Below are 14886 nucleotides of genomic sequence, written 5' to 3'. Positions count from 1 at the left end.
TAGTAGGAGTTCGGGGGCAGCGCCTCCGAATTTTTTTTAAAGAATCAAAATAACAATAAAATGGGCCCCTAAAATTTTTTATGGGGAGCTCGGGCCTTAAAAATGAGCCCCTAAAATTGTTTTAGGCCCAGGGGTCTGAGGCCCAAGCCTCATTGGTCTGTTTACAGGTCTGGCTCTGACCCTATGGGTCACTTAAGTAGGTTGATATTCGGTTACTTTTCAACTCATGTGTGTTGTTATGCTTATCTTATTGTTCATGTGCATCCATTGAAATATTTGAACGTTTGTATTATTTCTGATTATGGGTTTGATATTTTAAATTGAATCAATATGTTACCAAAGTAACATTTGTTGTGGAGGTTAGTTCATTTTTAGAATATTGTGATGGTTATATGTTTGAGGTTCATGTGAATAGTGATCGACCCAAAGGAAGATTACTATTTGGCCAAGCCCAAATGTATACTTTCAGTAATAAATATGAGACATTCATTCAGTTTTTCATGTGAATAATGAGTTGGTCCAAAGAAAGGCTCATTTTTTGACAGGGTTGATTGTCCATGTTTTGATTACTGTATTGAGAGTAGCACTTACAAGTTGATATTTTTGTCCAAAGACTAAGTGTCAATGTTGTGCTGAGTATCTTGTAACGGGGTTCAACATTGTTTAAATATGTATTTTATGTTGTTGCATGTGAATATGAATGTTAATCATGAGCTTATTTATTCTTTATTTAATTAATATCGTTGCTTCTATGATATTTGCAAACATTAATTTCATCCCTGTTTTGAGCGGTTCTAATTTTCAAAACTAGAAAAAAATATTATGATTGTACTTGGTTATATGGATCTGGATCTTGCTCTATGAGAAGATCAACCACCTGCACTTATAGATAATAGTTTTGTTGAGGATAAAAAAAACTCTGGGTGGTGGGATCGATCTAATCGCATGAGTCTCATGATCATGAAATGTGCAATTCCTTAATCCTTTAGGAGCACCATGTCTCAAGAAGCAAATGCAAAATATTTTCTTGAAAAAATAAAAAATATTTTACGAAAAATGAAATGGTTGAGACAAGTACTCTTCTTTTGAGTCTTGTCTCAATAAGGTATAAAGGCAAATAAAATATTCGAGAGCACATCATGGAGATATCTCATCTTGCTTTAAAACTCAAGGCACTAAGGTTAAAGTTGTGTGAGGACTTGTGCACTTGGTTTTGATATCCCTTCCTACATAGTACAACCAATTTAAGGTCAGTTATAACTGCTAGATGTAAAATTTGACTTTTAATGAGCTCATTTCTCGCTATGTGCAAGAAAATGATAGAATGAAGCAAGAGAAGACTGACAATGTTCATTTTGTAGTAACCTTTAAGAACAGGTTTAAGAAAAAGAAAATGACTAAGAAAACTGTAGTTGACCCTCAATTGCAGAAGAAATAGAAAATGCATCATGACCTAAAGTCTAGTTGTTTCTTTTGCAAATGAGAGGGTCACATGAAGAAGGATTGTACCAAGTATCATGCTTGGCGTAAGAAGAAAGGTACGCTCCTTACTTTGATTTGTTCTGAAGTTAATTTGACTTTTGTGACTAAAAACACTTGGTGGATAAATTCTGGTGTTACTGCTCATATAAGTGTATCTATGCAGGGTTGCCTAAGTTGTCGACCGATAATTAATGTTGAAAGATTCATCTATGTAGGCGATGACAAAATAGTTGAAGTCGAGGCAATAGAGACATTTAGGTTGTCATTAAAGACTAAAATTTATTTTGATTTAAAAGAAACATTTAGTGTGTCGTCTTTTAGGCATAATTTGGTTTCTATTTTTATATTGGACAAATATAGTTATTTTTGTTTATTTAGAAATAATGAATTTAAATTATTTCTTGATTTAAATCTTATTGGGACTGGTTCTTTATCTACAGTTGATAACCTTTATTTACTTGATACTATTGCCTTATTTAATGAAACCTTACAAATAAGTTCTCGTGGTAAAAAAAAAAAAATAACAAATGAGAATTTTGCTTTGTTATGACATAAGCGCTTAGGTCATATTTCTAAACAAAAAATTGAAAGAATTGTGTCAAATGAAATTCTTGGTTCTCCTGATTTTACTGACTTTCAGGTTTGTGTCGAGTGTATAAAAGGAAAATAAACAAACATAAAGAAATTATGTACAGAAACGAGAATAGACGTCTTAGAACTAATCCATACAGATATTTGTGGATTGTTCCTTACTGCTCCTTAGAATGGTCAATAATATTTTATTGCGTTCATAGACGACTATTCTCGTTATGGGTACTTATATTTGATTCATGAAAAGTCTCAGTCTCCGGATGTGTTCAAATTATATAAGGTCGAAGTTGAAAACCATCTTGGCAAAAGAATTTAGGTCGTCAAATCTGACCATGATGGTGAGTACTATGGTAGATATGATGAATCAGGTGAATAATATAAAGGGCCTTTTGCTAAATTCCTATAAAAATATGACATTGTCCCTCAGTATACCATGTCAGGCACTCCTAACATGAATGATGTTGCTGAAAGATGAAACATGACTCTTAAGGATATGGTAAGGAGTATGATTTCACATTCTATCTTACTAGAGTCCCTGTAGAGAAAAGCATTAAGGATTGCAGCCTATGTTTTGAATAGGGTACCCTCTAAAGTAGTAACCAAGACCCCATATGAATTGTGGATAAGCCGAAAGCCTAGTATGAAATATTTTCATATTTGGGGATGTCCAGCTGAGGCTATGCCTTATAGGCCATATGAAAAGAAACTAGATTCCAGAATGTTTAGCTGATATTTTGTTGGGTATTCTGAAAGGTCCAGAGGCTATAAGTTTTATGACCCTACGAATAAGTCTTTTTTCAAAATAGAAAATACTTATTTTTTTGAGGGTGCTGAGTTTGGGATGAGTGATAAAGTAAAAGGCATTACTTTTGAAGAAGAATTTCTTTTTCTTTCTAAAGTTGTGGATGACAATGATCAGATTCCCATTCATGACATTGTTCTCACAAATTTTGATCAAGGTAATGCTTTAAATCTCCTTTTCCAAAATCAAACTTTTACTTCTAGAGTTCAAACTCAACAACCTCAAGAAACACCTCAAGAACCAGTGTCATTAAGGAAATCTACTAGAGAGAGAAGAATGACAATTTCGGATGATTATGTTGTCTTTCTACAAGAATATGAGGGTGATATTGGCTTAATAGAAGATGATTCAATCAACTTTCATTAAGCTACACAAAGTTCTAACTCTGAAAAGTGGATTGTAGCAATGTATGAGGAGATTAAATCTATGAGTGACAATAACGTGTGAGATCTTATCCCTTTACCTGAAGGTACGAAACCCATTGGTTGCAAATGGATATTTAAAACCAAAAGGGATTCAAAGGGTAATGTGAAAAGATATAAGGCCCGTCTTATTGCAAAAAAGTTTACTCAAAGGGAAGACATTGACTACACAGAGACTTTCTCTCCAGTTTTTATGAAAGACTTTTTCAGGATTATGATGACACTTGTGGCTTATTATGACTTAGAGTTACATTAGATGGATGTTAAGACTATATTCCTTAATGGGAACATCAATGAGATGATATATATAGTCCAACCAAAATATTTTATCTCAGGCGATACCAAGAAGATGATTTATAAACTAAAAAAATCCATCTATGGACTTAAGCAAGCTTCCCGTTAGTGGTATCATAAATTTCATCAAGTTGTCCTCTCATTTGGTTTTGAGATGAATGTGATTGATGAATGCATATACCATAAGTTCAATGAGAGTAAATTTATTTTTCTGGTTTTGTATGTAGATGGCATATTGCTTACCAGTAATGTTATAGGCATTCTGCACAAAACTAAGAGATTTCTGACAAAGAAATTTGAAATGAAAGATCTTGGGAATGCTTCTTTTATATAAGGGATTCAAAAACATCGAGACCGTTCTTGGGGTATTTTTGGATTATCACAAAAGAACTATATCGAAAGGATTCTGAAAAGCTATGGCATGAAGGATTGCAAACTAGGGGATACTCTTGTTGCTAAAAAAGACAAGTTTAGTCTCGCTCAGTGCCCCAAATGCTAGTAAAAAATTAAGGCTATAGAATAGATTCCCTATGCATTTGTTGTAGGGAGTCTCATGTATGCTCATGTGTGTACGCATGTAGATTTAGCGTATACATATTGTTGGGATGTTAGGCAAATATCTTAGTAACCCAGATATGTATTATTGGAAAGCAGTCAAACGGGTTATACGGTATTTGCAAAGAATAAAAGGTTACATGATCACATACAGAAAGTCAGACCAGTTTGAGATAATTGAGTATTCTGATTCTGACTTTGCGGGATGCCAAAACAGTCGCACATCCATGTCAGGCTATATTTTTCTGTTGGCCGGGGGAGCTATTTCCTAGAGGAGTGTCAAGGCGACACTCATTGTTTCTTCCACCATGGTAGCGGAATTTGTAGCTTGTTATGAGGCATCCAACCATGAGATATGGTTACGTAATTTTGTCACAAGGTTGTAAATTTTGGATAATGTTAAAAGACCGCTAATATTATTTTGTGACAATAATTCAGTAGTGCTATATTTCAATAACAATAGGAGCTCGTCGAAGTCAAAGCATATTGACATTACGTTCTTTGTTTTTAAAGAAAGAGTGCAAAATGGTAAGATATTGATAGAATATATTGGCACAAACTCTATGATTTTGGATTCGCTTACTAAAGGTTTGTCACCCAAGGTCTTTCATGAGCATACTGCTTGCATGGGTATTTTATCAGTTTATGATATGCTGGTTTAGTAGGAGTTTGTATTTGGATGTTTTATTATATAATAAAGTTTATTTTACCACTTTGGTATAAAGCTTTCAGTTTTATTCTGTACTCATTATGTTGTGATTTCATTAAAGTTTTCAGGAAGGATCAGTTGAAAATAGGCATGTTTGACCACATTGCATGTAATTTTCATGTTTCACATCCATACTTGATCCATGTCATTTGGTTGTGTCAATATACGTGATTATTGATGAGTCCAATTACGTTATTTGTAATGAAGACCGCTTTGGTTCTATGTTGACATAATTAATGAACCAGATTGGTAGAGATATCAATTGATAAGACAATATTTTTGAGCTCATAAGGTTACAATGTGTGATTATAAGGTTACGTATATGGCCCAAGTGAGAGATTGTTAGAAAATCGTGTGGGCCTACATATGTTGAACCAAACATTATAAATTAAACGATCCCAGGTTTAGGTCCGATTCAAGTGATCCAATATGGAAACCATGATACAGATGCACCATCCAACCTAAAAGGTTCTTTTTGTTTTTTTAAGAAAAATGCATTAAGTGAAGAGTGAAGTAGAGAAGGACAATGGGTGATGAGAGGTCACTCAAGACAGCAACCGTAAGTACCACAGGCAGAGCCAGCATGACTAGGTCGTCGATCCTCTGGGTGGTTTCTCCATGTATAAAAAATACAGGATAGACGAAGGCTCCACAGTTTTAAACACAACCAATGCGGCATTCTCCAACCCAAATAAGATCATGCCCCTGTCGTTTCAATCCAGTCTTAAAACAATTAGAATCCCCAACATTAGAAAGCTTAAATCCCTTCTTATTCAGTATAATCAATCCACATGGGGAAATTCTACTGACCAACAGAAAGAAAAAGCTAAACCCCCAACCCTAGACTTATAGAAAAAACCCATTTGTGGTGGTGACTTCATGGTAAAAAAAAAATATTATATACATGAGCAGACAGTATTTTTTTGAAGGGAAAATATTGGCTACCTTTGTGGGTTCCAAGCCCCTAGTTGAACTAGAAATTCATAGGAAAGTTGGTACAGTTGAGGGTAGCCAATTTTTTTTTTTCAATAAAGTTGAGGGTGACTTTATATATATATATATATATCAGTAAATAGTGGTAATTACTAATGAAGGTAAGGAACTAATAAGTAAAAATCACTTTTTGATTAAATTTTTTGTAGATCAAGTGTTACGGATGAGATCCACATGATTTGTTTAGTAGGAAACTTGCTATGAATCATGTGATTATGACAAGTAATTTGGTTTTAAAAGGGGTCCATAAATCAATGTCCTACAATGTACCAACATTTCAAAACTCAAAAGATCACATTTTTTACATCTCAAAAGCTGAGGCTTGATCCTTTGCAAACAAATCATGTTGATATAACGTGCACCTATGACTTCTAGCTCATTAGTTCTTTACTTTATTGGTAGCATATATATATATATATATATATATATATATATGAGAAGGGAGTAGTTGCCTTCGTCCTCAGGTTATTATAGCAGCATAGTCATGAATTTGCTAGGAAATGACACGTGAACGGTGTTTTTTTGATAAAAAAATATAATTTTTAAGCCTTTAATATTATGATATTTATAAAAAATTTATGCCATCGATTTTCAAACCTAAAACCTATATGTGCATTGAAATAGAACGAGGAAAAAGTCTATTCTTATAAAATCAAACATGTAAAACACATTTGTAAAGTCAGATTCAAGAAAAACATTAAAAAGAACCCTTTGACTGCCCGGTAGGCAGTGGTAGATAGATGTAGGCAACTATGCAATCTTGCTTATGCATCTTAGTGATCTTCCGCTCCCTCCTGCTGACGCTACTTCTCTTTTACCGCAATCTGGGCAAGCGGCTCCGGCGTGAGCCCGTTTTATCTGTCTGATGTACTTTTTCTCTTCTACTTTATTTGTTTTGACTTTGCTCTTGTTCGGTTCATGGGTTCAAGATTTTGTTGATCTTCATGAGTGGTAATGTTGAATTTCTCTCTCTCTCTTTATATATATATATATATATGAGAGAGATATGAGTAGCTCCCAAACCATTTATGATGTAGACAGTCCCCAGACTCCATTTAGATGAATTATTTGCATGAATTTTAGCTTAATAGAATAGATGGCACAAAACTTGAAAATGGTGTTTTTTTCTGAAGCATATCAGGTCATGCTGCCTTTTTACTCATGCCGACATCGTGGCCGTCTGTTTGTATTTTGGATGAATGCCACGTGGTTTTTGTTGACTTTTGAACTTTTTAAAATGCAAATCGAATGGCCACGATGTCGGCATGAGCAAAAACGCTCATGTTCAGCATGACCTGATCTGCTTCCGTTTTTTTCTGGTTGGTGAAGAATGTGAAAGGAATGAAACAATAGGCAATTCAAAAGCGCTCAGAAGCCTTTGAAAGCGATTCATCTAGCGATACAATCTGATATTTTTCATACTGTTAGAATGGTTTGGCCTGATTCAGATCAACAACTTGGTCCTTTCTTTTCTTTAGCTTGCTAGTTGTAATGCTGCTTAATTCTGATCTCTGTGTTGTTGCAATCCTGACTAATGCTCTTCGTTAACCCTACTGTACTGGTTGATTTCCTAGTGAATATTTTCTTTCACTCTACAAAGAAAAGACATCATTAGATGTAATCTTTATAATATGCTTGGTAGAAAACATATAGCATTTTCCATGTTTAGAAGTATTTTTCATAGTATAAAAAATTCAATGGTTCATATCACACCCAAAACTTGATTAAATAAATTAAGGATTTTTTTAAGTTTTTTTTTATTCAAAGTATGTTTTTAGTGAATAAGCGATAATAAAGACATCTACAAACTTAGATTAAGTTAAAAAACACATGCAACTATGTTTTTTAAAAGGTCTGAGACAGTTTAGGTCACACAAGCATGCGCGCACACACATATTGAAGTAGGTGTATTATTGACTGGGTTTGATGGAGTAACAATTCGCCATGTATCTAGAAGTAGGGGTGTCAATAGGCCGGGTTCGAGGAACCAGACTCAAACCTAATTTAAGATGATGATTCTGGGTCCGGACCTAGGTCTAATAGGATCCACCATAAGGGAAACCATGCCTGGATCCTATACGGATTACATGAACGAAACCCGGACTATAACCGGTAAAATAATATTTTTTTATCATTTTTATATTAAAAATTTGGCTTGGCGGGTTGGCATACCCCTAACACGAACCCGACCCGTTTAATAAACGGGTTAGGCGGGTCGACCCATTTATTAAACAGGTTCATTTTTTCCAAACCCGAACCCGCCTAAGAGGCGGGTTGGCGGGTCGGGTTGGTGGGTCGTGTCAGGTTTTGCCACCCCTAGATGGCACCAGGTGCAGTAGCACACTCAAATCGTGCCATGTGATGGCACCTGATCCTGGCTGGTCATTAACAAGGTTGCCAAAAAAGAAATGGGAAACGAGAAACCTCTTGGGAAATAAAAATAAGAAACAAGGTTTTTGAGACACATGTGAAACCGAAAATGAGAAACGACTGAGAAACACATGAAAAACATTTAACAAAAAGTAATATAATAAATCAATAAAATAAAAAACAAAAAATATGTATCTCACCAAAAGGAAATGCTTGGAAAACATGTTTTCCAAGGAAATGAAAACACATTTCTCATGGATTTTTTGGTGTAGCCCAAATGATTTGGAAACACAGTATTTTCCATTTCAAAACGACTTCCCGTAAAAAGCATCTTTCACTCTTTTTGTTGATAAACATAGTCCAGTTTTTCTATATACGTACATACATATTCGGTACTCAACTTAATGTGTAGATCACATATGAAGGGTTAGGTGTGCAAAAAAACAAAATAAATAAATAAATATACTAAATGAAGAAGGGTGTAAGTAGTTCACGAAGGAAGGAAACCATAGTAGGTGGAGGAGGAGAAACTCTATGGTTAGGGTTAGGGGCTCTCAATAGGATTGGAGACCGAGGAGGATGAGGCGGCGGTGGCGGCCGTGAAGGTGACCAATTCCTTCAGGGGTGGTGTGATTGCAAAGGAGGTTCCAAGCCAGAAAAGGGGCTGTAACCTGTGCACCCTTGATTGCGCACACGATCAAGGGCACAGGGGCAACTGATGTTACACCTTTCCCTATATATATAATCACTAGAGTATGAGAACTATTCTGTGAACCACAATTTTTATGAATTTTTTGTTCTTTTCTCTTGAATCTAACCATTCAATGTGATCAAAATATTTGGTTTTATAAGAACCCACTCATGAATCATCCAATTTTAATGCATAAACGAGATTTTTCTAAGGCTTTAAAATCAATGGCTCATAATCTTCATAAATATTCAAGCATTCAAAAAATACATTTTTCATTGAAAATACACAATTCAATGGTTGATTCCTAACAAATTCACTATATCAAACACATCCACATGGTTGGATTTACAAAAAAAACATTGAAAATGCCTATATTTCTAGTTCTCATATTCTAGTGCCGGATATATATATATATATAGTCACCAGGATATGAGAACTGAAAATATGAGAACTAATGTGTGAATCGTTATTTTTATGATTTTTTTCTTTTCTCTTGAATCTAACCATATGGATGTGATCTACAAGTTTAGTTTTATAAAAACCAGCTCTTATCATCCGATTATAATGCATAAACGAGATTTTTTTAAGGCTTGAAAATCAACTGCTCATAAGCTTCATAAATATTAAAGCGCCTAAAAATCATATTTTTTCATCAAAAATACATGATCCAACAGCTTATTCCTAGAAAATTCATCACGGCGAACTACATGGTTGGATTTCCAAAAAAATTGTTGAAAATGCCCAGTTCACACAGCAATTCTCATATTTGCAGTCCTCATATTCTAGTTGCTATATATATATATATATAAACCGGCCTGAATCAAGATTTTCATAAGTTTTTTTTTTTGTTTTTTTTTTTTTTAAATTTCAATATATATATATATATATATATATATATATATATATATATATAAACCGGCCTGAATCAAGATTTTCATAAGTTTTTTTTTGTTTTTTTTTAATTTCAATATATATATATATATATATATATATAAACTGGCCTAAATCAAGATTTTCATAAGTTTTTTTTTTTTGTTTTTTTTAAATTTCAATATATATATATATATATATATATATATATATAAACCGACCTGAATCAAGATTTTCATAAGTTTTTTTTTTGTTTTTTTTTTAATTTCACCCTTCCAATGCAATCTAGATGCATAGTGTTACACAAACAAACTATTGAATCATACAATTAAGATGTATAAGGATCAAACTTGAAAATCAATGGCTCGAAATTATCATAAATATACAAGCATAAAAAATCATATTTCTTAATCTGATTATGAGGATCCAATAATCGATTCCAAGCAAATGGAACACATTGAATGCATCTACAGGGTTAGATTTGCAAAAAAACCAATGAAAATCTCTATTCATATCAGTTTACATATTTCAGTTTTCATATATATTGGCTACTAACAAAGGTAAGAAACTAATGAGTAAAAATCACTTTTTAAAAAAAATGTTGAATCTTTTGAAAATCAAATGTTACAAATGTGATCTACATGGTTTGTTTAGTAGGAAACTTGTTTTGAATCATGTGATTATGACAAGTAATTAGATTTTTAAAGGAGTCAAAAAATCAATGGCTCACAATGTACCAAAATTTCAAAAAATGATATTTTTACATCAGAAAAACAAGATCCAAACCATGTTGAACACATCTATGTGGTTAGATTGAGTCGATATAACTCACACCCATGATTTTTATATCATTAGTTTCTTACCTTCATTAGTAGCAAATATTTTTCTTATATATATATATATATATATATATATATATAACACACACCATCAGATAAAAAAAATCTCAACAAAGCAACAAGCAGGACCAAAACAAAATAAGCAAATAAAGGATGAGTCGCTTGCCAACTTGTCAAAAAAGTGAAAAAGGCTAGGAAATAGAAACAAGTGCAGCTGGGTAAACCAGTGAATTACACCAGCTGAGTACGCCAATGGAAGCAAATACCAACTCTTACACCCGGATGAACAATTTCGTACTGTACTATATGACTGAGAAGGCATAATTGACATGGTCTATTGGTGATGATGTCCTTGAAAGAAAAGCAGTGTATTTAATCCTTCTGATAGCTACTGCATTACACCAGTTTTAGTACACCAATGGAAGCATAATACCAAACTATTCCATCTGCAAAGGCATTGCAGTGTGCTACACGGTTGAGAAAACATATCTTACATGCTCTATTGGTAATGTCCCATAAGAAAAGCAAAAGGAGAATGGTGTCCCCACAGTTTGTATGGGTCTATTTCATGGAAATCTAAGGAGGGGTCATTCCCCCATATAATTTGACTACCTCAGTACTTTGTACATAATATCCAGGCGGCCATAAACTGAACTGGCAGAAACCCAAGTTGCAGCTCAATGCAAAGAAGAAGATACAACTTGAAAAGAAAGAGATGAAAGGCAACAATGGCTTTATGGAAAACCTTCAAGAAGCCACAACCAAGGCGATGAAGCATCTCGCCGCTGCGGAGTTCCGATGCCCCGAAACATAACCGATGCATTACATCGAAGGCCTATCAAACAGAGAAGCATTCATGTATTTGGAGCAGATTCAGAACGAAAACAATCCCGCGTTTGTGTTGTGTTAGAGAACGGGCTTTGTTGATGATGGGGCCACAAGATGCGTTCTCGATCGCACGGGATCGGCACCGGATGCGCAATGAAGGTTGGGATCTCTTGGCCTGGCATTAGCACTGATACATCCTTGGCATACACAGACATCTGAAGAACAGCACAAATTGAACATTAATGAAACAGTGTAGAACCAAACAATGCAGGCAAAAGATCTACTGATAGGGAGAGATTGCTACTAGAATCAAAACATGTCTGTGTTGTTGTGCCACCATTATACAAACACAAATTCAGTTGTCTACTAGGAATTAACAAACGAAAAGAGATTTTACAAAGAAGAAATTATCATGCACTTAAATGGTGCCATAAATTTCAGAAGGCAACTTGATATAGGAGTGGGGCAATACATGTTCGGGTCTACGTGGTTCATTGGATCACTTGAGATTCATATTATTTTAGTTTGGATGTTGTTTTATTTTGAGTCATTATAATATGTATATATTTGATCTCAATTGATCCCTATCTCATTTTAATAGATTAGTAAAATTAGGATTTGTTTTCTTGACTAGATTATTTAGGTAGGAAACTTGAGTCACTTGGGATTGTAATATCTCATCTATATATATATATATGAGATGAGCTAACATTGAAGATCAGAGAGAGAGAGAGAGTTGATACGAGAATCCCAGTAAATTTTTTTATTTAAATTTCAAGTTATTTGAAATTTTCCTTGCTTTTTCTAACTTTTCTCAGGAAGTTGGTTAAAATAATTGTAGTTTGGTAGCTTTCTTCGTAAATCCGGCAAACATCATGTCCCCTTTCTCAGGACAGTCTTGGTGTGGGGAAAATTCAGTGGCATTTTAAACGTTGTGCTTTCTCTTAGAAAAATCATGGGAAAATATCAGCATATATAGAATTAAACATAACAAAAAATGCTATAGTTTTAGAATGGGCGATAGCTGCGAAAGCTATATTACGTGGCTTAGGAAATATTGCAATAAAATCACGACATTTTCAAAATATCGGTGATATTCGATCTTTGTTAGGGATTTTAAATGGCAACCTAGATGCTCATAACCTGGATAAAACTAAGCTTGGGCCCAATGGGCCCTAACCTAGCTAGCTCGTCTGGGCACGCTCAAACACTACCACAAGAAAGCATAATAGGTCAGCCCAGCCAGCAGAGCCCATCAACCGTGTTGGGCCAAGCAGGCTCATGTGGGGTCTTTAAATCCAGCATCATAAGTCTGAAAAGACCCCAACCCTTCTTTAAAAGGGGCTGAAGAAATGGGCCCAGCCGGTCTGTCATCGCTAAACACCAAGCCCGGTCTGGGCCCACCAAGCCCAACCATCATCACCATCATTATTGAGACTTGTCCCATCTGCCACTTGACTTGTCGCAGTGCCCTATCTATTATTCTATCCTTAAGGCACAATACCCAATGACAAGTCATGTTTTGGGGAATTTGGTGGAATTGGAATTTGATTCCATCAAAATTTTCCCACCACCAACAGGGAAACAGAGAGTTTTGATGGAATTAGATTGTAAGTCCACCGAATCCTCTAAACGCAAACACCACACCAGGTACCGGAATTGAACCATGTTAAAATGTTAGAGAGGAGAGGAGACCATGCATGTTCTGGTACGCAATCTGGAAAGATGAATCACCAACATTGCATTCTAGGCCAGAAACAAACAAGACCCGGATCAGACCAAATCCGGGTCCACCCAAACTTGAGAGTCCAGACCAGACAGCCAAACGCATGACCCAATTTTCCTCACTTTTCCCACAACTTCGTACCCAAACGAACTCACCCAGCCCACCACTCGATCGGGTTTAGGAAAACCTGCGATGTAAACCATAAAAATCCAGGCCAACCAATATTACCCGAATTCAGAAATTTCCCCCCTTTCCTCCACCACAAACAGAGGAAACTTTTTCGCACAGATTACCCAAATCCAGGAATGTATCTCCCCTCAGAAAAACAAACCTCCGATTTCTTTTCCAAGAATCGTGAAACGACGCACATTCATTGCTGAACGCCGATTCTTGAACAAAGAGACAGGTGGATAATTTTGTAGGCCTTACAAAACAAAATGGGCCTAGACATAGCAAACGAACACCAAAAACCAAGAAAGAGATTCCTCTGTTTGTTTGATGGAAAAATAAACTCCACAAAAGAAGAAAAAAGAAGAAAAACATAACCAGAGAAGGGAGAGGAGAGAAAGGAGGAGAACTCACGGTGGGGGGATAGGGCTCGAGCTTGCAGGGGAAGGGCCTGGCCGGTGGGGCCTCGTCGTCCTCTGGGTTCCGGACGCCGGGCTGCGATCTCGGCCGCAGGAACCGCTCGAAGATGGCCATGATGAGGAACATGGAGATGAGGATTGCGGTGGCGACGAAGCCGAAGGAGATTGCATTCACAGAGCTATCAAAGTGCATCCAATGTTCCTCCCTGCTCCCCAACGCAGTCGGAGGAAGAGGGGGTTGGCCCCAACTACCACCCTCACTCATTCTCTCTTCTAACCTCCACTATTTACAGAGACTACAGAGCGCGCTCTCATTGGTGGTGCTTGCTTTTCTGGCAGAAATAATGGTGGTATGCCTCGTTTTCTTCTTCCATCCAAGAGAGAGAGAGCTCTAAGAGTTGTAGTTTGCTTTTGTTGCAGAAATCATGGTGGGTGGTCACCCTTTCTTCTGCAAAGAGAGAGAGAGAGATGTCTTGTGCAGATAGGCTACAAGGAGCATGTGATTGCCGTATCAGTGAGCTCAAGGTTTATAGCGTCAAGTCCACCCCCACATTCACCCATTGGTTATTGTTTAAGGGGTTTATATAAAATCGGGAGACTTGTGAGTGCCCTTAGTTTTAGGGTAAGTCACTGAGATACCACTGTCCTTTTTGGTGCCCTTACCTTTGCTTTTTGAGGGTCATAGTCCTACTGATTTGCTGTGTTTTGTTGTTTTGTATGGGTTTTAGGTAAGCAGGGTGTCTTTCATCATTGGGCTACCATTAGACGTTTCATTAGATGTTTCGGATTTAGAGGTACCAAACACTGGGGACATTGTCTATTCCCAGTGGACGTTGGGCTCTTGTCTAGACATAAAATGACAGTAACGTTACTTTTTCCTTTTCCCATTTGGAGAGGAAGCAAGGGGGGTGTTGGGCTTTCTGTGATGAGTACAGTCACGTTGACCCTCGTGACCTCTTTCTTATCTGTTAACTGGACCAGTGTGGAGTCCGGACCCACACTGTTTTTATAATTTGAAGAGGGTGATTGCAATTACCAATTTACCATGTAATCCTTCAATCAAAAGAAGTAGCAATTACCAATGAATTCGCAATTAGGTTAAAATTCGTTTTTACTTTTCAATTGTT

The 14886-nt window shown here is 36.0% G+C and overlaps 1 protein-coding gene across 1 annotated transcript; it reads right to left on the bottom strand.

Annotated features, from left to right (window-relative positions):
• Positions 1-10970: 10970 nt before the first annotated feature.
• Positions 10971-14314, bottom strand: LOC149822905 (uncharacterized). The gene is made up of 2 exons (XM_089981313.1): positions 13755-14314; positions 10971-11661 (listed from the first exon to the last, which is right to left on the bottom strand). The coding sequence occupies exons 1-2, from the start codon at positions 14022-14024 to the stop codon at positions 11473-11475; spliced, it is 459 nt and encodes a 152-aa protein (XP_089837439.1). The 5' UTR covers positions 14025-14314; the 3' UTR covers positions 10971-11472.
• Between the last annotated feature and the right edge of the window lie 572 nt (positions 14315-14886).

This window comes from Nuphar pumila, chromosome 11 (genome assembly GCF_984573655.1).
Source record: "Nuphar pumila chromosome 11, dmNupPumi1.hap1.1, whole genome shotgun sequence".
NCBI lineage: Eukaryota > Viridiplantae > Streptophyta > Magnoliopsida > Nymphaeales > Nymphaeaceae > Nuphar > Nuphar pumila.
Note: the sequence above shows the minus strand (reverse complement) of the source record. Positions and strands in the feature narration are given on the sequence as shown.